Raw genomic sequence first — 26,948 nt, 5'->3', positions numbered from 1 at the left:
ATGTCCCTCTTGTCCTGGGGAGCCCAGAACTGGACACAGTACTCGAGATGAGGCCTCCCCAGGGCTGAGTAGAGGGGCAGGATCACCTCCCTYCACCTGCTGGCAACACTCTTCCTAATGCACCCCAGGAGACCATTGGCCTTCTTGGCCACAAGGGCAAGACTGTCCTATAGTGTCCTGGGTCCTCCTTCTTGCCCTTCTTGAAGACTGGAGTGACAYTGGCTTTTTTTCCAGTCCTCAGGCACCTCTMCMGTTCTCCAGGACYTTTCAAAGATGATGGAGAGCGGCCTGGCAACAACATCCCCCAGCTTCCTCAGTACCCGTGGGTGCMTCCCATCCAGGCCCATAGATTTGTGGATGTCAAGCTTGCCCAGAAGGTCTCTAATCCTATCCTCCTCAACCAAAAGAAAGTCTTCCCTTCTCCAGACTTTCTCCAGGCTACGGGATTCATGGGGGCTGCCCTCAGCAGTGCAGACTGAAGCAAAGAAGGCATGCAGTAATTCTGCCTTCTCTACATCCCTTGTCACCAGGGCCCYCGCCCCATTCAGTAGCGGGCCCACATTTTCCCTAGTCCTCCTCGGAGTACAGAATTTTGGGGAGCAGTTTTGTTAACATCAGGGGCTGAATTTGCTCGAGAAAGCTGTAACRTGGTCTGAGCAAGGGAGGAGAACTGCGTGTGCATGTGCGTGTGCGTAGGTGTGAAGAAGCCCRGAGCCTTGTGCCTCTATCTGTAGAATCTGCAGTATTCGTTTAATAAAGGCTTTGTGACTTAGAAATGCTAGATGTGTTTCATGCTTTTGTCCCTGGTCTGCCAGGTAACTGAGGCGAATGGAACCTCTTTATGCCATAGCCCCTTATTTATTAGGCAGAGGTAACACTGACTTCTTACGTGATACAACATGAAATCTATAGATATTCTCATTTTGTATTTTATGTTAATGCGAAACAGTTCTACCTGAACATTMTAAAAAGGAAAAATGATGTTTTCCAAACTTACATACAGTTTTAAAACTCAGTTACCAATTCAAGTCCAGATTTGTAAAGCATGCTGARTCTAGGGCTACAAAACCATGTTTTTACACTTGAATAAGCTACAGAAGTCCAATAAGAAAGGCCATGACCTTATATTAACCTTGTTTGGTAGACAGTCATTTCTTATTTTTATTATTGTGTCCTCATCTGTCTAGGCAACTGGAAGAAGTTAGAGACAAATGAAGTCATATGATTAACCATTGATGAAAAGAAGCTTTTATTTTACTGATTAGAGTAATATTTGGCTCACTGTAACCTGATCCACAGGCATCCCTGGGGATTTTAGTCAAACTTCTGAGTCTTGGCAGCTTTCCTGACCTTTGCCAGCTAGACTTTTGGAACGGCTGAGTCCTGAGACAGTGTGTGACTTTGCAAGGCCCCCACTGTTTACCCAAGTAATATAATAGTCGTTGGAGTCAGCAATTTATCTTGATTTCATGTCTAATGGAAACTCTCTAAACACTGTTTCCAAAGAAGAGTTAATAGCTTGACTAAAAGAAATACTGAAGGCTTTGTCTAAGAGAAAGAAAGTGTTTATTAAAATGACCTCAACATTCATTTAGTCTGTAAGATTGGAGGCTTTGGTCATAATTTGTTCTTTTGAAAACCTGTATTTTTGCCAGAGAGGGTGAACACACTAACTCTACGCTGTGGACTGTTTTCCTTATCCRTGAAATCAATGCACCCAGCTTCTGCTGTGCACCGTGAAAAACTGAAGGACCTAAYAGTGTGCACCTCTAAGGAAATGCCAAGGAGCAAAGTGAGATAATACCAGAAGCTGAAGTTATTGTAAAGACTACTTTTTTAATAGAAGAAACAGGTCTGTTGGAGTTAAGATACTTTTGCAGTAGTTCTTGTTTTAGAAATTTACATTTGATTCATAACATGACATGACATAACACAAATTTACTCTCAGGTATTTTCAGGAACATTTCAATAGAAAAAGAACAAGGAAAATAAACACCATCTTACAGGAAGCAAAGTAGACCTATTCTGATCACACAAACAACAAGTTTCACTCAACATAAACTCCCAACTTACAGTAATGCAGTGAAAGCATACCCATATGAGGTAAAGCCCCCCAACCACCTTTATCTTTCTCTACTTCAAAAACTCATCTTAAGATACAGAAATTAAGACACGGAAGTAAAACTGTTTGCAGGAATTGTAGCACAATTATTTGTAGCTTAATCACTGCCCATGTAATTTCCACCTCAGCGAAGAATTAGCACGACAGGCATCTGCATCCTGTGACGTTATCAGAAGGATAAGGACAGTCTTGATAACTATGAAAGATATTTTAATTGTTTTCTTTCAATAACTCAAGAGGGAAGAGCAAAAGAATAGGTAATGAAAAAAAAAGGAATAGAAAAGAGGGAAAAAGTAATTTCTGGTATTCCCAACCGTGTCTGTAAGTGCATGGGATTTCAAAATAGATTCTTATAGGTGAGTCAGGAAGCATTTAAATTGCAAAATACAAAAAAAACGGTGACGCATTCTGACAAAAACTGAAGAATAAACAGTCTCTATCRGTTTGTCCTTCTGGAATACTGGTAGATGTATGATCACTTGGAGTAAATTTAACAAATAGGAACGGCTGCTTTTACTTTTATTTATTGCTCATTTATGATTGTTCCTAATTGTCAAGTCAATATCCTTAGCCATAAATAAAAAGCAGAATTATCGCTTCTGATTTTTGATCGCAGGAAGTACAAATCATGGATTCACATATTCTTTTCATAAAAGGAACAATATTAACTAAGACTAAGGTTTAATTGTGCATTGTAGAGATTATTTAGCATTATGCAGGAAAACATTCATGATTTTCCGGAGACTATCGAATTTAGGCGTCAGAACTGCGTATTGTTTGTGCATGACTGCAGAGAAGATCTGGGCAGAGACTACCGTAAGACTTTCATAGCTATGTTTGCAAACTTTATTGGGAATTTAACTTAAAATTTTATTTCTGCTCCTCAGTAGTTCTTTGGGAAATTCCTGGCTCTCTTCATAAGCATTTGTCTCTGTTTTTTTCAGAAGAAAGGAATGCTGGAGGTCACCCAGCTAACCTTTCTTATGCAGTCCTAGACTGTGTTAGGAGCCAGCTGGGATCAATAGAGGCAAGTGGCTGCTGCACTCTCGTAGTCAGATCGTGTCATCTTTCTGTGTTTGGCTCCTTGTGAGAGTATTACAGCAAAAAAATTCACAAAAAGTGAGTAGTAAAAATTACAACCGATGCATAGTAAAGGTGAAATTAACTGTAGCTTATTGAACTCTTTTAATTAATTAGTTGAATCCCGGTGAGCGGCAAGCCCACAGCAGGGAGAAACCCGAGCTGAATCCGGAGTGCTGATTTAAGCCCTGYGGCGCCTGTCGAAGGTAGGGAGGGCGGCGGGTGCCCTCGGTGAGCCCCCTCTCGTTTTGCACGGCGTCCCAAGCCTAATCCACGCGGTTACGCGCTGAGGACGCACGAACCCTTTCAGTCCTATTAAAAGGTATCATACACTAAACTCAAGAAAATCACAGTCATTTCTGATCTGACCTGCAGTCATTTCTGATCTGATCTTTCCTGCAGTCAGTGAAGGAAGGGGGGGACAGATCTACTCAATGCACGGAGRGCGGTTAAGGAAAGCGGGGTGCTAGCTTATTTTTGGAGCGATAATGTGGCAGTCTCAGTCGAGAAGAGCATCTGATGCTCTGAACTCATTGAGGTCATTGTAATGATTTAATTTTGGATTTTAATTACACTTGTTTAGGTTTTCTCTGAATCACGCTTGACAGTTGCTGAATTCACCCTTTTCTCTCTCATACGTTTAGCAAAGTTGGCTGGAACTAAACCATGTAATTCCTCACATACGATACCCCTCAGGGTAGATGAACTAACAGTTATGACAGCTTCCTCCAAAGTGAATATAGCCATTGATGAGTGATTTCATTTTTCCTGTATGCATTTTTTTGATTGATTGGAACTGAGGATAACACATACAGCCRGGGTTTTCAATCACTTTTTTCAAACAGGAGTTTTGTGCAGACCAATTAGTTAGAAATGGCGRGTGTCAGGGACAGTGTCCTAATCAGAGGCTCCAAAGCAGCAGCAACATTAAGGGAGTTTCAGGGAGATTACCTGTATTTGCAGCATGGGATCTGAACTGTCAGACTGGAACCATTTATCACTCAAGAAGAAAACAGTGATTGGTTCAAGGTRCTGCGCTTTTTCCATTTTTAAATCTAGATTTTCGTTTTCCTCTTAGAACGTTTAATTCACCTGTAGCATTTTAAGAGCAGCCTCTTGCATACGCAAAACATGTAACTGTCAGTTTAATGTTTCAAATTACATAAGGATTGCGTTGAGACTTCAGTTTAGTATGGCATATCAATATGCAATACGTTTCCTACAGCATACCTTCTGCTGTGTTCCAGCGCAGTGTGATATTTAAAAAAGCATGTTATTCATAAACCTCAGAAAAAACTGGCAGCCCATTCTGCTTTTCAGTTATCAGATGAATTATTGATCACTTAATCTGACATGGGCTGAAAGCAAAATTGTTTGTAGATCCCACGTGCCTCCCAGGTAGCAAAAAAAATGAAGAGTCCCATCTCTATAGGCTCTCCTGCTCAAGTCCATATGGTGCTCGAAAGCTCACTGTGCGTCAGACCCGATTATAGATTCGTCACGTGTGTGACTGCCGCGTGGCTTCCGAGTCTGTCCTCCAGGCTCTGAAAAGCCCCACATGGACTCGACCAGCTGGAAGGAAATACAAAGTGGGAACTGAAACTTGTATTATCTTTGGAAAGGAGGGATTGTGTAAAGTGGAGGGGGAGTGACAGTCRTTCCCTTCAAAACTTCTCTGGGTGAGAGTCCAATTTCTGCAATTGTRAATTTGTGCAGGAAGTTTGGCGTGATCAAACGTGCTGGCATGAAAACTTTTCTTTGTCCAAACTGCTTGATGTATAAAGCTTTATAGATCAGCCTGTGGCGATGAAAATGTTTAAGATTTGGAAATATTATAATACTTACTACATCAGTGGGGGATTTAATGTAGTTTAATTAGCGCATACAAAGAGCTTTGAATATTTAGATGAAAAAGCACTATGTAACTGTATAATAGGACTATTATTGTCCACACAAAATGTGATATGTAGATTGAAATAATATGACAAAAATGATAGACTGCAGAACAAATATGTTTTGAGACATTTCTAGGGCTCTGATGATTAGTTTGTATTAGCTAGTTTCTAAAATTTATGAATATGTTTGAAAAGGCAAGTTATGGGGAATGTTAACATTCCACTGTGCTGATTGACAATAATTAGTTAATCTTAAAGAAAAGAAGCATGATATTGTTGCAGCCGCCTAATGTGAATTAAAAGCTAGGTAATCTTTTCCGCAGTTACAGAGATGCAATGATTGCTGTTGTCAGGGAAGAAAATGCGCTCATACTTTTAAGAATCCATTGTGTAGGAAGAGCTTTGCAAGCCTGAAATTGAAGCTCTGGTCGTGGTCTTCAAAATTATGGTTAGTAGTAATTTTATACTGAACCGAGAGTTTTGAATACTTAAATTATAGCTTGTTTGTAACAAGGTATTTACCAGCAAATATAAGCATCTTATAAACAGCACATGAGTCGTCTTGGTGTTCATTTTGAGCACATCAAAAACGTAGATTGTAACTGAATTACTCCTGTATAGAGAGACAAGGCTTAGAAACCTTCAATTCATACTTTAAATGGAAATTATAAAAGGAAAAATGTACACATTTGCCTTTTAGAGGAGAGTATTGTGCAGAGTAACTATTGCTTTCTGTATAGCTTTGGCTACAGGCCGGGTAAACAGTGACAAGCAGCAGATCCTGAGATACGGGGAAGTAGAACAGACTGTTGCTTGTATATCTCTTTAGTAGCACTTAATACCACTCTTCACTGGGACGACTAATAAAACTCCCATTTTTTTTATTGAAACACCCGTGGGTTTTATGAGCCATCTGATATATACTTAAAAAGCTTTAAAATGGTAYGTGATAAAATCTGAAACAAACAGAAATCTGTCAGCTTCTCTGTCGAAAGCATTGGCCCAAAGGATTGTGATCCAGACAGGACTGTCAGATCGGGAACTGCTGGGAAGGCTGCGGTTTGTTATTAAAAGATCAGTAGTTTGATCAGCGTTGTATTAGATTACTCAAACTTCAATTGCATGAGTACCTGAGGGCTTTAACTGTGATTTATTAGAAGACTGGCTTGAAATACACCTGCCTTCATTGCGTACTGGTTCTTGGAAAACCCACCTGAGTACCTTGCTAACAGTTACTATTCCAAAAGAGATTCAATGTCAGTGAAGGAGTTCAAAAATGACTATTAAAAATGGAGCAATCAGGTGATTAATATGAAGTTATTATAATCTTAAGGAAAAAAAAAAGAGGGGTCTTCTGTGCTTAGTGGCAAAATTTATTAGGATCCAGTTCTGCAAGCTGGSATGGACAGATCTGGGATGCGTCGGTGCCGCTTCTTTCTTCTCGTGGGTGAATCTCTGCAGTCACAACTAACGTGTGTCACAAGGAAGAACAAGAAAATCTGTGTAACGTACTGTCTTCTATGGGCTGATAGCTCCAGAGGGAAAACTGCTCTTTGTGGAAGCGTCAGGTGGCTGTAGAGCAATTTTGGTGAACCAGTTTTTACAGAAAGTGGAGTGAAAGGTGCTGTGTTCTCATTCATGTGAGATTCTCGGAGATGTGAAGCTTGGTGGCTGACTCGTCTTTTTCCTCTCCCTGTTTCGTAGCCCCCAACCTCCAAACCAGCTTGGCGTTATAATGCAAAAGCAGGCCTGTCTTACAGAGTAATGATAGCATTGCATGTGTTTCACATGTTGAWCAAAACACTTCTGATTGGCAACTGCGCCACCCAAACCAATTATTACCAAGATTGGCTTATGTCCCAGTCGGTTTGCAAGACAAATTCATCCATGTGATGACATAAATCTTTTTACTAACCAAAGTAGGACGTTTGTCACAAACAGCATTCGTATTTCAGACAAGCAGGATGTATGTACTATAAGCTGGAAGCAGATCAGATTAGAAAATATTTGCATAATTGTAATTTTCTCTTGCATATTTTACTGCGTATGGAAAAGACATTTCCTTGTGCATCCTACTGTAAAGGCACTTACTCAGCAAGCGGGCATTAATATTACTGCTAACAAAAAACAGATGTTCTCATCAGATCAGTCTCATTATTCTCCATTTTTATTCTATAACTGTATTTTTTAAATGTCATGTCCTGCTGAGAAAAGTTGCTGATGACCCAAAACATAAGCTACCTTAGTACTTCTCAGATATGAATCTGTACAAGGAGTTCAGGCTGTACCATGCTGTCCCCGTTAGGTACATCTCCTTGTAGATATCCTTTCTTTCCTCGCCACCCTCCTGCCTCCCAGCAAGGCCTAACTGAATTGTGCTGGGGAATACRTATGGTGTGACACGGTCTCATCACAATTTTCCTTTTGCTATTTATTCCCCGTATCAGAATTGCCAATTGCCTTAGCATTGTGGTGAACCTGCTGATGCTAGTGTTCCCAAAGTCTCTTTCTTAAGCAGAAATGACGTGTTTAACTACTGTGTWTCAGAACACTGCCTTGTTTCAAAGGTAAATCTTGTCTTCCAACTTCCCTGTTTACAATAGGTGCCTTCACTACTTTTTTGCAGGAAATGCTGAACAAAATTAATGAGGCTGTTCTCTTCAGGTCTTCAGTACGGTTTTTCTTTTTTTTTTTCTTTTTTCTTTTTTCAGTTTGTAAGTTGTGTTTGAGCTTTCATTCCTCAAATTGTACTCCCTTGTTATTTCATGTGGTCGGTCACTTATCCTTGCACCAGTTTTTCACTGAGAGCTGATGTGGATATTCACACAGAGATTCATGTCAGTTGGAGTCATCAAGTGTGTACTGTTRCCAAAATATCTATTAGTGTAACCCTGATGTAGAGGCTGGTAATTCWATAGGCCTTTTTTGGCTTTACTTCTCTAAGGTGCTCTGTGCTACTTCAAGATTCAGAAGCAGATCATTCATTTTTTGTGTTAAAGTTAAACACAAATTCTTTTGTGTGTTAAAGACTACAGTGGAGAAAAATCTGTAGCTCTGCATTGTGAAAAGGTTGTAAAAAATATCTCTTCACTATTACGTGAAAATATCGTAGTGCTGTCTGAGGGTCTGTCTAGGAAAATTGTCCTTTAATTCCTTTAATTCTTTACCTTGTTTTTTTTTGCAAATCATCTGGTCCCAATAATTGCCTAAAAACCATATTTGTATGTGTATTTTTAATGAAGAATGCCTTCAAACTCTAATTAGGGCTGCTTGACTCCAAAGCAGTTTACATATCACAAGCTTACACAGCTATCAAACAGATGCTTCTCCTTTTTTCATTCAACTGACATTTTCATTTTCTCTGCATATTTTGAGGACTGAACAGTGATGTGCTTTGACTCCTGAGGCTACAGACAATATCAAAATGAGGATTAGAAATGAAGCTTTACCTGTCAATTAAGTTGTTAAGGTTGTCCTCCATAGCGTCTACACTTTCAAATGGCCTGTTTATTGAATTTGAAATAGTTTTCATTTCTGACCTTGTTTAAATTGAATGGACAGTTCTAATTACAATCTTCAGAGTTTTCAACTGCAACATATGGTTTGCATATAGAATGGTGGATGAAGGGCTCTTGACTGTTTATTGAGCTAAACCACTGTTAAATATCTCGGGAGAGATTGGCATGTCAAATGTTGAATGTAAACACAAACGAAAAATACAGATCCTGGCCATTTTTTTTCCTTTCGCATCACTGTGTCCATGATGTGTCCATGAGATACCCTCCTGAGCACCTGAGACACAAACAGTGATTGCAGAATCAGTCATCGGTGAGGACTAAGTCACCACGTTCTGCTGTAGGACTGTGTCAGGTTTTGCATGAAAGCAGTATTCCCCAAAAGTGGTCTTAGAGCCTCTTCTCCCTGCTATATCCCTCCCCCCCAAGTAAACTAATTCAAGTCAGTTACTAGGACCTTTTGCAAATCAAATGTCATTTTTTGAAGCATCTCTGGCCCCCACTAATAGGGGTGTATGACATCTCACAGTAATTTATTTGTTGTTCAGCAAGGCCGGTGACAGTCAGGAAAAGGAATCCAGGTCTTTAAGACTCCATCAGCTCAACTGTCCCTTTCAGTGCTCCTAGACATGTCCCCCTACACGCAGTTGCTGCTGTGGAGCCAGCCCGTCCCCTGGGGCGGTAGGGCCGCTTACACCGGACGGCGTGCGCCGTCTCGCTTGCGGGAAGCAGCTCTCTGCCTTTTCTCCACAGCTGCTCCACGCTTCTCTGGAAAAGCAGCACTGCAGAGATGYCTCGCTGCTCCTTCTGCCTTGAGTAGTCACCAGTAAATGCATCTCCCTTCAAACTTGGGCACAAATATTAATTGCTTAACACAGACAGAGTCCAGCAGATGACTCTGCAGTTAAGCCTTTCCCAGTGCCATGGGCCATGCTGTGTGCTTGGGATAAAAACGGAGAAATCCTATGAGAAAGGAAACCTGACCGAGGCAGAGCCAGAAGTCGTGGAAAGCTACGTGGCAAAACATCTGCAACACAGGCAAGGTACCCTCTGTAGGGTAGAAAATACCTCTTCACAGCGTGAATCACTAGGGGGGTCTGAAGAGAGGTGACTGTGAAAGACAGAGAACTTGGAACAACCCCCCCCCTTCGTAATGCCATTGATTTTAAAGGGAAGGTAAATAACTAAATAACTTGAAAGGCCTGTTTCTGTGCATCGCTAGTTGGATAGCCTTGCCAAAATAGGCGCTGGTTAAAGCTGCTTTGTCCTTAATTCTGGGCAAAGAAGAAACATAGTGCAAAACTCACTGCTCTAATAAGGGTCCTCGTTCATTGTGGAATTGGTTCTCAGGGACTAAATTGGATAAGGAATCTCTTTACCATGCTTTTTAACCAGTCTCTTATCAGACTTGACATGTTCCTTTCAGTGCGATTTGCTCAAGCCATTCCATTAATTTTGTTATAGCAAGCTTGTCTCAGACACCTGTGACTTGCTGAAATTTAAGTAAGCTTCAGCAGTGATTTGAGCTAACCTGGCTGACTTTGGAGCGCAGCAGACAATGGATGCTCATATAATCCATTGGAGGGGCCAGAAAAGGGCAGAAACAAACAGCTGAGGAGCAAAAATAAATGCCTAGGAGCTGGAACAGTTTAAAATGACCCAGCTAGCTCCACAGGAGTACATTATCTATGCTGAAAACTGTTTCACAAAGGTATTTTAACATCAGTTTCTAGAAGRCCACTCAAAAGAAGGGCTGTAATATATTTACCTGTTTTGTTTATACRTACACACACATAGGTATGTATGTATGTATAAACAAAGCATTCTGCTTTTTCTTGGGGAATTTTCAGCTCTAATTTTGACCAGACTTTAAATTTGCAGTATTTTCTTCTTAGGTTCAGTACTAATGTCAAGCCTCTTTCATAGATGAAGAAATAAGGGAAATATATTACTAGGAATAAGAGTTTCAGAACTCCTCCAATCATACTTTGAATACGTGTTATATTGTTTTAACATTTATGCTTCAAGAGCAAACTATGCAGTCATTAATAGCATGTACATCTGTGAACGGATTCACACTGGTTATGAAATGATGGATGTTTTCAAATTCAAGACTTGGGGAAATTACATGATTTTAGGGAGCTGAAAGTTGAATCTTGTATAAATTTATCTACTAACAGAAATAGCGATTCTTATGTTATGCTTTTATAGAAATAAGTTCTAACTTTTGAGATCAGCTTATGAATGCCTAAGACCAAGCCTCTTTCCCTTGCTTCTTTAAGCATCTAGATTATTGAATTTAGAAACATGTCCAATACGTGTGTTTAAATTCCGCCATGTAAATTAGTGGGGAAAGACCATATGATATTTTCACTTAATTTGCTTGAGATTTAAACGTCCTTTGGAATGTCTCAAACAGTCTAATCACAGCACGGTTACAAAGAGCAGAAGGAAAGCACTATCATATGTCTCTGGTGACTTCTCTTTTTAAGCATGAAAAATAAAGGAGTTTTCCTATCTGCCGTGTAAATGAACTGCAGTTTAGCAAGCTGAAGTGACCATGCAAGCTCTTCAAGTTGAGGAAAACCTGATGGCTGCTAACTTCAATCCCAAGTAAATATTTGAACTGAACTGTTTAGATGCTTGTGATAATTTTAAATGAAACCTCTTAATGTTTCTCTTTGTGGTTCTTTATATAACATCCTCTCTTCCCTTCCCTGTTTCTCTGTCACCACAACTGACTGTACCACTRTCTTTAATCCTCACAATATTACGCGTGGACTTAAGGCCCGCAGGGCCGCCTAAACTAACGAGGAGACCGAACTCTGGCTTTTCCAAATTCTAGGATATTGCTGCAACAAGTACACCATGCTTCCTGTCTCTGGTCATGACTTTTTAGAAGTAATTACTGTAACTATTTATAATTTAACATTATAAATTTGAAACCATCAGCATAAACCATCCTCTGAATAGGGTTCTGTGCCTTGCTGYTTCTGTTGGTTGCAGCCTTTTTGCGATAAGCTGGGTTTATTGTGGCAAGTGAAAAATGTTCGTAGGCATGTGTCATTCATTCCTAATCTATGTAGTATTTCTTAGGCATCTTGGGAAAAGGGTGTAGTTATGCTTCTGTTAAAGTCTCCTGGGTGGACGGTACGTATTCTTCTGCCTCCCCTGAGCACGGGCAGCTGTGGCAGCGTGTACAGGTAAGGTTCTGACCCGGCTGATCTTAACTGGGCAAAACTAAAGCCGACTACTTAAGTATTGGATTACCTGGCATGCACTGAAGCCAAATTACATGTTTTCAGTAGAAGGGCCGTAACGCCTACTTTGAGTGAGATTGTGTCTGGCAGCAGCTCCCAGCCTGACATGAATCTTTTCATCCCTATCAAGTTGCCTGTACTTGCTGCGTGGTTGACACTCACAGCTTAAATTTATTCAGTCTCTGCCTCTCTCTGCGTTGTTCTTTACAGCYGGATTGTGCTTGCTACAGAGGGATTTTTAGTTTGTCAGTTTACCACCATTCACATCGTTCTTTAACATTCACTCCTACAGGGACGAACCCAGGAGCTGAGCTGAGGTACTAAAGGAGAGGACAGATTACGCYGTCTTTTTAAGATGACCTCTTAAAAAAGTCACCTCCCCTCCTCTGGCACACACAAACGCTTCACGTCTGTTCCGTGGCTGTAGGGCATATCTACCGGGGGCTCACGTTCAAGCTGTGACTCCTTTCCAGGGTACCTCTGCATCTAAGAGCTCTTCACCAGGTGCATACGTGCAGGCCACTGCGCTCAGCAGCTGCTTGAAACGTGCTGGTAGCGAAACTTCAGTTTGCAGGCTCCAGTACAGGCAGCTCTCCTCAGCCCTCCTGTAAGTGCCTCTTCCTCCGACTTCTTGTTTCTGGGGCATTTCCACATTTACCCTTTCCTCCTGAAAATTTCACAGCACTTCAGCTCACTTCAGCTCACAGTGAAAAGTGTGCTACAGAGGAGAAATTTGTTCCCTGCTTACCTGTCAGAAGGTGCTGGCTTCAGATGGTCATCAACCTGCGGGTGCTTTTTTCCCGTCGAGGGAGACAAAGTCTGTTCGTTTGTCATCCAGGGAAATGCCGCTGGCTCGGGGATGTAAGCTCTGCTGTGCCACCCGGTGCCTGATCAGACCTGACGTTATGCTTTCACTGCGCTCTTGGCAAAACGGCCTTTCTGTAAATGCCACTCTTTGATGCCTTGAAATGTCACCTCGCTTCCCGTTCAGGGATTCCCAGAATACCTACTTTACTGACCGGTTGCCCAGCCCAAAGGAGAACAGGGAACTCAGGCCTGCTGCAGAGCCTCTATTATAAATAATCTTACGCCCAGCCTTTCATTTCACTAAAAGGTGTACAAGTAGGAGAAAGTGTGTGTAAACTTGATGTGAGAGGACCTTTTTGTAATGTAGTTTCCAAACAGCTGCACAAATCAGCAGGAAAGTAGGGTATGTAAAAAATGATAAAAGTTGCAGGTACTGACCTTACAAAGAAATAAGGTGAGAAACATTCTGGCATTTCTTTAAAAAAATAGAGTTTAAAAGAAAAGTAGGCCTTTCTCTAAGTATTCCTGCAGGCATTTTGAGATCTGAAGTGGCAATTGTATATTTGGGCTCTGGGGTCAGACGTATGTGACTGTGGAAGAGAAAAAGAGGGTCATGGATATATCATTCTGCAATATGGAAGASAGGATGATGGATCAGTCTTGGGAGTAGTGACTGCAAAAATTGCTGGACAGGTTCCTTGAAGAAGAAGGATTTGAAAGGAGATAGGACTTGGAATTTTGTGAAGTGTCCATGCAATGGTTATGAACACGGACAAGCACTTTCAGTCCCCTTTTGAGGSTCATGACTGTTCAGGTACTGGTACTTGTTCTGTGCAGGTTTAAGGGTGTAACATGGTTTCCAGTGCAAGCGCAGGTGCCTTGGGCAGCCCCAGCTCCCTGTGCTCAGAGATCTGTGCGGCTGTGCAGGCTGTGCGGGGCTGCAGCAGCCCGCAGCCCGTTCTTGACCTGGAAGGGTTGCTGGGGTTTTGAAAGTGGAGAACTCAAAAACTGAGAGTTGAAAAGCAGCCCACCCACCCTCAGGTATGTCCAGCCTTGTATGATATGGCCAAGGAAGAGAGGAAAAATAAAAATGGAAGGAATACACAAATACTCAAGCCTACCCAATCCAAAAATTGGAACTACCTTTTTCTCCTTTTTATGTTTCTTTAGTTTTGCTTACCTTTTATTGTTTACCTTTTATAATGGCTAGACATTAGTAGGGAATAGGTCTGACAATATCCTGCGTTTTTTTTCCCCTTTATAAAAATGTAATTGCAGGTCCACTGATTATCTGTGTTTCTGTTTAGCACTGCTACCTGTTTAGTTTTAAGAAACTGGCTGATCATAGCTGTGCATAAACATTCTAGTAACGATATTAAGAAAATAGCACACATAGTAAGCTGTGCACAAATGCCACTGACGTGATGACCCTGAATTCCAAACAGGTAATCCCACAACTTGTGTTTAAACAGGTATTTGGCAAGGAAATCGGACTGTTACTGGTGTGGACTGTCAAATGAATTGGGGACAAAATTCCTTGAAGATTATCAGAGCCTTTATTGAAGGTATAGAGGGTATAAAAATGTGCAGCTTCATTGGTACAATTTGCCCTTGGGAAGGGCACGGCGTGGAAAGCAGCTCATGCATTTTTATGCTGCGCCCCCTTTGCCTGTGCTCAGGACTTGAGATGTGCCCTCCCGGGCTGCCCAGGAGGGCAGTTTGCAGTCTCCACRTGCAGAGCTCTGTCCAAACACGTGGACCTTGGAGCATGAACAGCTAAGAAAAGTGCATCTAGTGGCAGCTGAAATAATATACAGCTTGGAAACATGTAGCATTGACTTTTGGTTGTACAATTTATCGTAAAGGCTATTCCTACCAGGTTCTTTGTTCTTCGTGACAACCGGGTAAATTGGGACTCAATCCCTATAAATCCGGGCATTGCACGGTGGCGTGGGTGGCCGGAGGCTGCGCTCCTGGCCCGAGCCGACAGGTCATGAGCTGCGTACRCAGGGCCTGGAAAGCAGGGGAGCCTTCAGGGGGGAATCTCAGATGTCTCTCTGTCGAATCTTTTATATGTGACTAGGAGGATGTTCACATCCTGACTGCTTTATTCACCTTGCAGTATAATCGGCTTCTCAAAATCGCTTTGGGACAGCACAAAATTCTCATTCTGTGACCTTTCATTTCAGTGGGTTGCTCTCRCTCCGCTTTCTGGAAGTGTAGCTGCTTTGATCGTTTCTTGTGATAAGCAAACCTTAAATGGCTGGGAATTTGGGTTAGTTCAGATAAGCGTTCTAAATTGTAACTGTAGAAAGTTACTGTGTAGGTGTTTTAGTTTGATCTGCAGTAGAAAATAATCCAAATTTAATTATAGTGTATTGTTAAATAGATACAATCTCCTGTAATCCCATGTGGACTGACTTTATAATTGTTAAAGAATTTTCTATTTCTATAGTTATTCTCATGTGGAARAAGAAATGACTACTAACATACCCCTAAAAATATCTGTTGTTTTCCTGGTTGGTGTGTCTTCTATGAGTCTAAGCGTTTTAGTGTGAAGATTACACTTTTTAAGCTTATAAGTGTAGATTTAGCATTTAGGTTAGTGTCTACTTTGCAGAATGCTTCCCAGACAAAATAATTCAGGCATTTTTCTTCTGTAATTGGGGGCAAAGTTGTTTCCTGTCCCTGAGATGTAGGAGGCACTGGAAGGCAACARTGTATTGCATTTTTCCTGATTATATTTATAGTATATGAAGGGATCTTTCAACATTTAGTGCTCAAAATATTGATCTTGCAGAGAAGGCTTTCGACTAAACAGAATTGTCTGCCATCGGAAGTGCCACTCATACGGCATCCCGAGCGGACAGTCTTGGAATTGCATCGCGAGCTCACTGATCTCGCGCCCGTTTCTCCCCACCTGGCTGCAGGGAGGCGGATGCAGTTAGGTGCAGCTCTTATATACAGGTATTTCAGGGTCTTTTGTTTTTCATTTAAGCATRTTGCCATCGTATCCTCTTGCTGGGCCTAGAGAGGTGTTTTATGAAGGCAAATAAAGTATATATGTTGTCCTTAAGCTATTGTGGTCAGGTGATTTTTTTAAAGTTAACCCTCCAAACCCTCCTTAAATACTCAAATAAGTAGCCTGCCTCTGGGAAGCACTCACCTCTCCGAAGCCCCCCGGGAACGGAACCGGCAGCTCTTGGAAGAGGGAGGTGCCGTGAAGGAGGAGTCGGGGAGGAAGGCGGGCGGCGGAGGCGCGACGGTCCCGGTGGAAGGGGAAGGCCGTGCTGCCCACGTCGCGTGCTGCTCCGGCCTGCAGAGCTCTTCTGCAAAGCGAGTCGCTTGTTTAAACGTGCAAATGGAGAGTAGCCAGCTTGCTTATTTTTATCATCTCGACTCCTTTTTTCTGCTCTGTGAAAGGGCTGATAGCCGAATCGAAAGCTGTACTTGATATATTRGAGAATTTATGCAGCTGGTTGTATCCTATAAAATTAATATTTGGAAATTCACAGSAAGTGAGATTATTGAGGTGCAAGTACCATAATATAGTATACTACAYAGTTCAGCTGCTTCCTTGCTATATTTTCCTGAACATTTTTGCTTATTTTAGTTCTGTGATGCTAAAGACAGTTCCCTGGGTTTGATTTTATCCTGCTATTTTTCAGCAGAGCGTTTCTTAACAGTATGGTGTTCAACAAGATGAGTAACGTTTTCTATTTACTGTTTACGTTAAAAAATGAAACATCTATTAAAAAAAAAAAGTACTCCAGATGTCTTCAGGCTGCAGGAAATGTGCCTAGTATACAGTCCAATAAAAGAGCAAATTTAGCAGAAGGGCTAAAAAGTGGCACGTGTTAGCAAATGGTCTGAATTTAAACACGAGTGAACATGAGGACTTCATTTTAGATGAGYGAAATTCACATGTAAAGTATTAACATTTGACTTTATAACTATATTTCATTAGGACCAGGACGTTTCGTGTTTCCAAATCATCTTTAAAACTTCCTTTTTCATTAAATTTTGATTAGATTTTTCCAAAATGGAATAAACATAAACACATAAAAAATGTAAACCATAAAAACGAAATACAAAACAGATATATCAGCAGTAAAAATATGAAAACCAGATCCCTTTCTCCTCAAGTGCAATGTRGGGGAAAGCCCTCCTTGTGTTCCTGCTCCTGTGCTCCTCTCGGCTCCGGCTGCCTTGCTCGGTCGCCGGCCCCTTTCCCTGCGCTAGCGCTTCTCCACGTAGCCAGTCTTTGCTTTCTTTAAAGCCTAATCTCCTCATCCACGCAGGCTTGGGTTGTTTTGGGTGGGTAAATCCTTCATGGTGGTTTAATAACATGATCTAAAGAGCAATTAAATCAGTGGGAAACTTCCCAGAAAGGGTTGTAAGGAGGTTGGTTCCCTTACAGCTGTATATTGCAGAAGGGTAGCTTGGATTTAGTGATAGTAAAATTGCTTGAGTGGTGAGGATAATTTGATATCAGTATTGCACCTGGATGCGATGTTTGCACGTGGAATTGTCCCTGCTGGAGGCTGTTAAGGAAAGGACAGATTCGAGGCATCTATCAGACARAGTTTAGTCAGGGTATGGACTAAGTGACCCTTATTTCCGAAGACTTGTATGTTGGATTTTGTGGCAATGACATCAACATGCCAATCAAATGCTATTTACAGTAGCCTCTTGTTGCTGAAAAGACACAGAAGCTGCATATATTTTTCTGGAAARTCAGTTTTATAGATCTATTTTAAACTTCCACGTATCTGCTTAAAGTTTTCTTGATCCTTTTTGTCCATCATCTTCATTTTCAGATGAAGAGTTAGAGAAACATTTTCAAACTGGTTTAATGGCAGTTTTCCTCTTTATTTGACTGAGTGTAATACTCTATCATATGAAATATGGAAAGATGCCTGCTTAGGTTCAAAATAGATATCATCAGGAAATCTCTGCAATGAAATCACTTCTCTATCAGGGAAATCATCTAAGAAAAAGACAAGGAAAGTGCAAGTGAATRTGGGTAAACCCAAGAGATAAGAGTTACAGAAAATACGGCACAAAACCGTTCTTAAATGTCATATTTAAGTTCTTTGTATATTCAGTGATTGAAAATATTTTGGTGATTGAAATGCTCTTGCATGTCTTTTTTCCTTTTTTGTCCATTGGATGGGCTAGTACCCCCAAGAGCAACTGCTTAAATAAAAAAAAAATAAAATAATAAAAAAAAAGGCCTGATGCAAAAAATCTTCATACAGCAAATCCTTACAAAAGCCAGATGTTTTTCCAGTGCTAACTACAAACTCAGATGTGTTATGTTACTGTAATTCTCTCCCTGTGGTTTTTTTTGTTTTTCTTGTCCCTTAGGAAGCATCCATGTTGCAGATCACTTCAATTAACAAGGACTTCAGAAGTAGAGTGCATAGGCTATGCCTGYGGGAACTTCGAAAAACTCCGGAAAATTTCAATTTTCTTTGCTCTGTTTACAGTGCAGAAGCAATGTAAACAAACAAATGGAAAAAAAAATCAAAGTGCAATGGTTGCATTATGTATTATCTATGTATAGTCCAGGRGAACAACAGTATGTCTTTTCTGAGGCTGTTCTGTAATTTTAGTCATCTCTCTTTCTTCTCTAGATGTTGACGAGTGTGCAGCAGTGAACGGAGGCTGCCAGCAGGGCTGTGTGAACACCCAGGGCTCCTTTTATTGCAAGTGCAGCATGGGATACAAGCTCCATGCTGATGGGCGCACTTGCATAAGTAAGTAAATGTTATTTCACATGCTTCAAGATGTTTTTTCTGTGCTGAACTGTCTTTGCAGAAATGCAAAGATGTGCAGTCTTTCTCAATCTGAATTTTGCCTAATTCAAAAAGGATATTATCTTTTTCTTTTCAAGCAGTTGTCAGAATTTCCAAAATTGTTCTTTTTTGAGAACAAAGCGGTGATGGCATCCAGTATTTCTGTGATGCAGTCTTGTGAAAAAAAAATCCGTTTTTTTTAAGCCAGCAGGAGTCAAAGAAATGAAAGGTCCTCATTTCAAATGAAAAAGGTTTTCCAGTTCTGAACATTTTTCTTTGCATTGCATCCCACTGCACATTCTAACCATGCTCTTGGCTTTTCTGTCCCCATTTCTCATGCTCTTTCTTTATTCTTTTTGCCTGCTTTTTCTGAGGAGGCACCAACAATAGATGGTGAAATCTCCTGCCTGCCAGCTGCTGTTCCAGGCACTYGACTCCATAAAGCAGCTTGTGTCTTCAGTGGTCATAAATGAAGGCTCTAAACTAACTCTGAAGTTGATTTTAACCCAATCTAGGCAAACATCTTCRTGAGTCTGCGTCGGCTTGGGACCCTGTGAGGTTTCCAAGGTTGTCTTTTGGGAAGAAGCAGGAGAGTATCATTGCTATGGTCAGAGTCAAGGAGTAAGAGGAAGAGCAAAGTCTCTGAGACAGTGCTGCCGTGAGCGGAGCAGATAATTCCCTTTAGAGGCTCCAGAGCAGAGGCCAAACTTGTGAATTACTAAGCTACTTCTGGGAATAAGGTGCTACAGACTGGTAGCTGGAGAGGGAGCTTTTTAAAAGGCTAATGAAATATTTAAGTATGATCTCAGAGGTCTTTGATTTTCAGAAAGTGCATGAAGTGGAGCTCTTCCCTTCATCTGCTCTCTCTTCTTCAGTTTTCATTGTGTGTTGAATTTTTATGTAAAACCATTGGCAGTGCAAATTTSTCTTCTTGGATTTGTTTTATACTTCACTTGTTAGGCATAGTGAAAAGGATGCACAGGATGGGCTCAAAACTCTCTTGTCAGGTGTAATACAGTATGTTTATCTTGTGCTAATCCTTTCTACTCACAGAAGAGGGGCCCGTGCATATGAAGCTGAGTTTTAAGCACTTTTCCTGAGACTCTACTCACACTGCTAACTGGTAATTAGGAGGTAGTAGATTTGTGATAGCTCTTTGTTCCCACGGTGGTCCTATCTCCCCTTGATCTATTCCTTTATCTAAAGCTGCCTTTAAATGGTTGCATCACTCCTGCACATCAGGAATACATCTTAATCTGCTGCAGTCCTGTTTGTAGCAATTTTGTTGCATGCGGCACCAAATCCACCTTCTCTGCTGAGCCAACAAAGTCTGTGCTGTGCTCCTCAGCAGCACACCCAAGAGAAAAAAAATAAAGGAACCCAGCAACAAAAGTAGCAAACCAAACCAATTACCTTTCTTCAATTATTTCTAAAGCTCCCAATTGGAAATATTCAGTTTATRTATGTTTGCTTCTGGATTTGGTGACTGTAAGCTCCCCCCAACCCTTACTGCTCTCATTACAAATAGAGCGTGGATGGCTGCAGCTATAGCCGCTCTGCTCACCTGAGCGATGGTCTCAGTTGTGCTTACAGACATCTGCCCTTGGTCAGAGGAACCCCATTTTAAGAATCAGGCATTCAAAAACAATGGGAACRGGGTTGATATGATCCTAAAGGCTATATCTATTTTCAAACTCAGGTGAAAATCCAGTGATGTATAGTTCAGWGCTACCCTGATGTATGCTCGTGTAAATGAGAGCACCATGGAGTTGAACACTTCAGCTAACTAAGGAGACACACTTTCCATTCTGTGTTTCTTGAAAGGACTAGCAAGCCCATCTGCCATTCAACTGATAATAAATTCTATTTCTTATGTTGGACACTGTGTGTCCAGAAGCAAAGCTGTAGTTTATTCTGCATCTTATTAAAAAAAAAAAAAAAAGAAAGAAAAGAAAAAAGAAAAGGAAAAGAAAAGAAATATACTGTCCTTGTATTGCAGTTAAGCTAGCACAAAATTCAAGTTATCAGATTCTGTAAAAGGATTTAAATGTTCTGTCATTTAGGAAGAAGAAAAGAATGTCTCGTTTGAATGTTTTCAACTTGACTTTAAATAATATGAGAACAGTTAAGTACAGTCGTATCACATCTGCAAAATAAGTTCACTCACAGCTTTGTCATTGTCTCACTTCGTGCATGAAGTCCCTTGGTCATGCTTAAAATCAGCCAAGTATGTCATCAGTCATTTCTTGTRTTATCACATCAATAAATTTATTGGTGCAACTAGAACACAAGATATACTAGTGCTCAAGATGTAGGAATAATTTTTTTATGTATTTAAAGAACTTGCCCTTTTAGRTTGGTTGGTTTTACAAAGACTAGCATTTTGATAATTAGCTACAATGAATAATATGGTGAAGTTTCGGTCTTTTCTTGGTGCTCTTAGTTGGAGAAGGAGTAGGTATGGAAATAAATGTGTGACAGAAATAAGTTCAGTATAAAAAGGAATGGTTCATATTTACTGGAAACAGTGATTTTTTTCTGTAAATTAAAAGAAGATAGAGAAAGGTAGCTATCTCTGATGAGAGAAGACCTACATGTCAAATATGTGATGCCTGAGTTATGTTACTCCCTCCTAAGAGAATCTCATTTAGCAAATGTTGAAGGAGGAGTTTCATACTAAAAATGACTAACGTGGCTTGGAAGGAAAAGAGCAACAGAAGTRAGTGTTTAACATAAAAAGCAGATATTTGTGGGATTAAATGAGTTTATTTGTATARTACTATGGTTAACATGGTAGGGGTAGAGTTTTATTTTGTTATAAATAATCAAGAAGTTCAGTTAGAGTTTTCCTCGCCATGAACATTATCAGAAAATGAGTTCTCATTTCACAAATGTAAGTATTCAYAAGAAGCTATTAAAAGTACTTAATACAATGTTACTTGTATTCACCATATCTCRGAAGTTATCCAGGAGAAACAGAAATAAATGCTAAGATGAGAGACAGAAGTAAGTTACAGGGAGAACTGCTATCRTGATAATAGATATACACAATACTGAGCTGAGAATATTGAGTTTCATTTCAGCTATTTAGACAAGACAACAAAAGTAAATGGATATAATAAACTCTCGTGCTCTGGAGCACAAGACAAAAGCTCATTGATGAGGATGGAAAGAGGCATTTCATATAAAACAGACCTCCAAGAGCGTCTGGCCTAGGGACGGGCACTGACTGCGCTCAGTGACAGGGCAGCGGTGGGGACGGACCGTCTGTTCTGCTTCACCAGTTTGTACGTAAATTTTTGAGCTCTCATCAGGAAGTAAAAACAGCAGCGCGTGTCTCTTCTGACCCRGTGCAGCTAAGCAGAACATCCAGCATTTCGAAGAGGGCTTACATTTGCAATAATATTTGTTCCGTGAATRCTTGAGAGGATGTAACAGCCTCTCAGGCATGCTACGAATAAAAAGGGACTACGTTCCGGAAACGATCTGTTTATGAAGGGTTATTATCTCAGATACAGGAATAAGAAACAAGCATCCCTTTACACAGGCTTTCAGCTGAACACAGCCTTGACTTGTTATGCTCATTCTTCTCTTCTCCTCTTTTTCTTTCTGGCGGACCTACATTTCTGGGAGCAAAAGTGCCAAAATCACATGAGGGAAGCAGATTATCCAGCCAAGATGGCTTGTAAGTGGCACATAYAAGTGGAAGGGGATCTGTATTCTTCTAAGAAGTTATTCAGCCCACCTCTGAAGACTGCAAAACCTAAAGTAATGTGTTTTGTTGTGTGATTGTATGGAAGATTACTGAGGTTCTGTCACAAGGTCTTTACAGAGAGGCCCATCCTGCTCCCACATCCTTCTTGTGTGCTTGGGATCTTGGCTAACCTCTTAGTCCATCCTCGCACTGCTAGTGTGATCCTTAAAAAACAAGATTAGAAGAAATCTATTTGTAGTTTGTCATTCCTCATATTCTCATTAGCAACTCCCGCACATACTCTAAAACAAATAACCTTTCTGCAGTGGGTTGCCTGGTGACTTATGAACAGCGTGTGAAAGGTAAAACACTTTCCCTTGAATCCCTTGATGATCTCTGATACCTTGTGTTTTGCCAGTGTCCCATCTTCTCCAATGCTCCTTTTTCTTCCTTATCTTTTTTTGTCCCATAAATTTCTCTCTATATCAAATTCATTTTTAGGTATGTGCGCCAGCCTGAATGCTYGCTTACCCGCTAGGTAGTTAAAGTAACCAAAGGAAACACTGGCCAATGTTTCTGTTTTGTTTTTAATGCCTTGATTATGTTAATGTAGTGAATTTAACTTCATTAAAGTTTCACTTACTGATGCCTGGAAAGCAGAAATTCAGACAAAGAACATGTTTATTGTTGTACCAGACTGTGTTTTTGGACTTATGTAAATTCATTGTCTTTCCTGGAATTTATTCCCATTTGAACTCCTAGAAGTGAAAACAGAACACGGGCTTTAGGACGCAATTCATCTCTTGTGCCAGCTGTTACCCCTGATGCCGCCTCGTGCAGAGAAGCTGTTGGGATGCAGGTTTTTGCAGGGAATTTTGCACACTGAACCTCTTAATAGGTGAGGCAAACAAGATAATATCTTCACAAAACTATAATCAGTATTCTGCCACAAAGTAAAAGCCCCGTATACCTGGAGTCGCATTCCGTGTCACGGCGCCCGCCGCCGTGAGGCCTCGGCTCCGGCAGCCCCGGCGAGGGGCTCGCGCCGGGCCCCTTCCCCTGTGCTCTTCACGCCTTGGCAGCTCGGCCAGCTCCTCTCCCGGGCTCGAAATCTTGGGAAGTGGGGGGAGWGCCACGTTTCTGCCCAAATCCTATGCAAATAATAACGTGCTCCAACCTGGAGCTGTAAACCCTTTTATGAGAGTGGAATTAGGCTTATTATATGCAAAGTCTCTCCTTTTTCCTGATCAAAGATGCGCTGCCGGAGCCTGGCAGCGCGAAAGTAATTTATTCAGTCTAGCGCCTTCTCTCACGTAGCATGCGAGATGCCACGGGAGCGGGCAAAGAAACCCTTTGGTGACTGCTGCAGGATCATCCATCTCTCCAAACGCCAGCAAGCCGTGGAGCCCGGGCTGGCTGGGCGCTCGTGTGAGCCTCTGCGGCTGGCCTGGTGCAGGGTCTGCCCGGCACGGGGGTCGCTTTCTTCCCCTGCTGGCTTTAAAGCCTACAAAATTTAGCAAGTTACTTCATATCTTTCGTTACTTTGAAATTGGCGTATGCCTGGAAAAGGAGGGCGAAACGCCACTTTTAAAAATCAAAATGTAGATTCCATTGCTTGGAGCTGATTTAAGGCGTTTTATRCTCTGAACGCTTTTCATCTTAGCTGAGTATTCTTGATGACAAATGCATCTTCAGATGCAGCAAACGGGAACTTCAAGCATATCAGGGCTGGTGTCCGCGCCGTAGAAATCGAGCGGCTTTTGAGTGAGGTCCCTCACCTGGGCAGCAGGTTTGCAGACTCTTCTTGGGTGCAGATCAGCAGCCAAGGTCTGGTCGAGTGTGCAGGAGAGACAGCTCCTGGCTGCTGCACTGTGTGTGTCAACACTAGAGTAAAAAGTTGTTTTTTTGTTGTTGTTGTTAACACGTTTTTGATTGTAGAAACAATTTGGTCTCAATTAATTGGTTGCACAGGGTGAAGAGCATCCCACAGTAGCTTTTGTGGCTAATGTTTTCTGAATATTTGTTATGGATCCTTGGCAGATACCACTGTTGAACTGAACTAATGTTGTGCKGTTGAGCTTCTGCACCCTGGCCTTCCCAAAATAAACAGCAAAGCTCTTTGCTGACTTCAGTGGGCCCAGAACTTAATATCTTCCATGAAGGACCAAGTAGTCTTTCCAGCTAYCCAGGGATAATGTAATGCAACACTGCTTTTAAAATATATATAGATACAGTCATATACGTACTCACACTTACTTATGTGCAGTACAATAGCAGGTTCAAGTGATCCATCTTATTTTTATATGCAGTGTGTGAATAGGTGTGGGTGTGTGTTAACATGTTTTGGCAGGAGGAGAAATGTTTCTCCAGAGGCTGGGGATATATATTGAACAAAAGAAGAATATTAATTTGCCTGTGTAAAAGAAGAAGCATATTAAAGAATGTCTTTATTCCTGGTTATTTATTTTGTATGTCCATCCTGCAGTCCTGGGGAGCTTGTGACTCCTGTCACTTAGAGCTTCCTGGGCACGAGGCTGAGGAAGTAAGCTTGAAAGACAATTTCTTCTTTTTAATCAATAATAGCAGGGACAGAAAAAAACAATGGAAGAATGCCAGTGGAGCCCTTCTGGTTTTTCTTCTTATCTCAGTGGACTCTTGAGTGTTTCTGCTGCTGTCAGATCAAAGGGTGGCTCTACTTCAGTCAGCATTGCAGCTCTTAGATCTTACCTGCCTCTCTCTGCAAAGCACTAGCTTTAGCTAATGTGGGACTCTGTGTCGAGCAAACGCTATGAACGCAAGGGAGATTAATACAGGCAGGGGGTGGGGACGGGTGCATTTATAAAAGCTGTATAGAGAGGCTGTAAAAAGTACAGGATTGCGTATTTTTACTATTATGTACGTATTTGAAACGGGAAATAAATTTGGTGGGCTGCTGACGTGTGTTCCTTCCGCGCTTGCTTGGCCGCAGCTGTCAGCTCCTGCAGCGCTGGCCGGGGGCTGCGAGCAGCAGCGCGCTCGGCTCCGGGCGGACCGCGGCCGGTGCCACCGCCGGCCAGGCCACCAGCTGCAGAGAGGAGGCAAATCTGCAAAAGCAAATCCTGTGCAACCTCGCTGGAAAATTCAGGACTGTTAAAAGACCCCAGGGTAGTGCACTGGGGATTACATTACATAAGCAGGTTTAGGATTTGCTTATTAGCAGGCTTGAAATTACACGCGGCTGAGGTGTGAAGTTTACCCGGGTTCATAATTACAAACAAGTTATTAGCCCGGCAGATCCCTGGCAATTCATCACATGCTGACAATGATGGCATAGGTTAGGAACTTCGTCATTTGAAATCCTAAYGTTTAATTACTTATCAAGTTGTATATAACGTTCGCCTGTATGATATATTTTATTCAACCCGACATCTTTTCTTTATCTGCTTTTGGTTTGTTATTCATAATCACAGTCTGATTCATTCAGCCCCCCTTCAGGTTACTAAACAAGTGCTCTCACAAGTAGAAGAGAAATGCTGCCATTGGAGTAGATTAATGTTATTTTACTAAACCTTAAAAATTTATCAATTTTGAGGCCGTGCSTCTCCTTCCTCTTCGTAAGCGCATGCGTGTTGCACCCCCGAACACACCAGAGAAAGGTAGGGCCAAATCTGTGGATTTATTGCGCTAAAATTCCTGTCACAAAACTGTTTCCATATGGCTTCTCTTCTGCTCAGAGATTTTATATGCTGTGTATAAAGTGTAAGTAAATCCTGCTGTTCAGTTTGCTTCCAACTCATGCTGTGCGCAGTGAGCACTTGGCCATACGCTTTGGCCTTGCCGTGTCCTGCTCTACGCAGAGATTATGCGTACCGCGTCCCGGCGCATGGCCTGCTTCTCCTTGGCCTCCTTGGGTGGCGAAGCCTCTCGTGGTGGTTGTGCTTTGTCCTTGAGATTGTCAGAATGAGTCAGAAAATGAGAGAATTAGCTGGGGATGRTGGATGATGGGATGGTGGAGATCTTCCTCCGCGTCTTTCTTCGGGGCTGCTTTCCTAGCCGTGTGCCCTCTAGCTACCTGGGCRTCTGAGCCATCCTTGGTGGGGCCGGCTCTACCCTGGCATCTGAGCCATCCTCGGTGGGGCCGGCTCGGCATACCGACCCCAGCGTTAAACTCTCGGCTGCTTTTTGCTGGGGTTGAGTTGGCAGGCTCTGAGACCGCAAGGCACCGGGAGCACGCAGCTACGGGGAGCGAGGTGTGCCTGGGTGGGTGGGAGGAATCCTGCCCTTCGGCAGCCRCTGGGCTCCTGGATCAGGTCAGGCCTTCGCGCACAACTTCCCCCTTCGTCTCGGACGCCGCGGTCCCTTTCTCTGCAGTTCGGCTCCGTCGGTGGCAAAATGAGCAGGACCGAGCCCCTAATTTGTGARGTTTTGCTGCAATACAGGCGGCAGTAGCAGCTCGCTCGCTCACATCATGGGGCTGATTGGGGTCAGGCACCCACTGAAGGCAGCAGTTCGTCACCAAAGGATGAGTAACTGCTAGTAATTACAGAACAACGGAGAAGGTGCAAGGTTAGTGTTGCGGGCTGGTGAGGCCTTATCTGGGATTTGTGTGCGTGCCTGGTCACCTACATTCACGATGATGTAAATCAAAATATAATAAGGAAAAAAAAAAAAGCCCCAGGAGGACCGTTGCGATCAGAGAAAGGAGAACCTGTCTTGTAAGAGGAACTTGGCTGGCAAAATGAAGACCAAGTAGGATGCTTTTCTCCATAAATTTCATAGTGAGTAAACACTCTGG

At 41.9% G+C, this 26,948-nt stretch overlaps 1 protein-coding gene across 7 annotated transcripts in view; it reads left to right on the top strand.

The window, feature by feature from the left end:
• Positions 1 to 26,948, top strand: part of LOC146585816 (uncharacterized) — a 194,676-nt gene that overhangs the window by 102,594 nt on the left and 65,134 nt on the right. For all 7 annotated transcript variants that reach the window (XM_085322262.1, XM_085322265.1, XM_085322264.1 and 4 more), the window contains exon 5: positions 18,319 to 18,441. In XM_085322262.1, the coding sequence (XP_085178388.1) occupies positions 18,319 to 18,441 (123 nt within the window). The remainder of the gene's footprint in view (positions 1 to 18,318; positions 18,442 to 26,948) is intronic.

This window comes from Rhea americana, unplaced genomic scaffold (genome assembly GCF_003343005.1).
Source record: "Rhea americana isolate MKP2758 unplaced genomic scaffold, rheAme1 scaffold_76, whole genome shotgun sequence".
Taxonomy (NCBI): domain Eukaryota; kingdom Metazoa; phylum Chordata; class Aves; order Rheiformes; family Rheidae; genus Rhea; species Rhea americana.
This window is presented reverse-complemented; position numbering and strand designations above follow the sequence as displayed.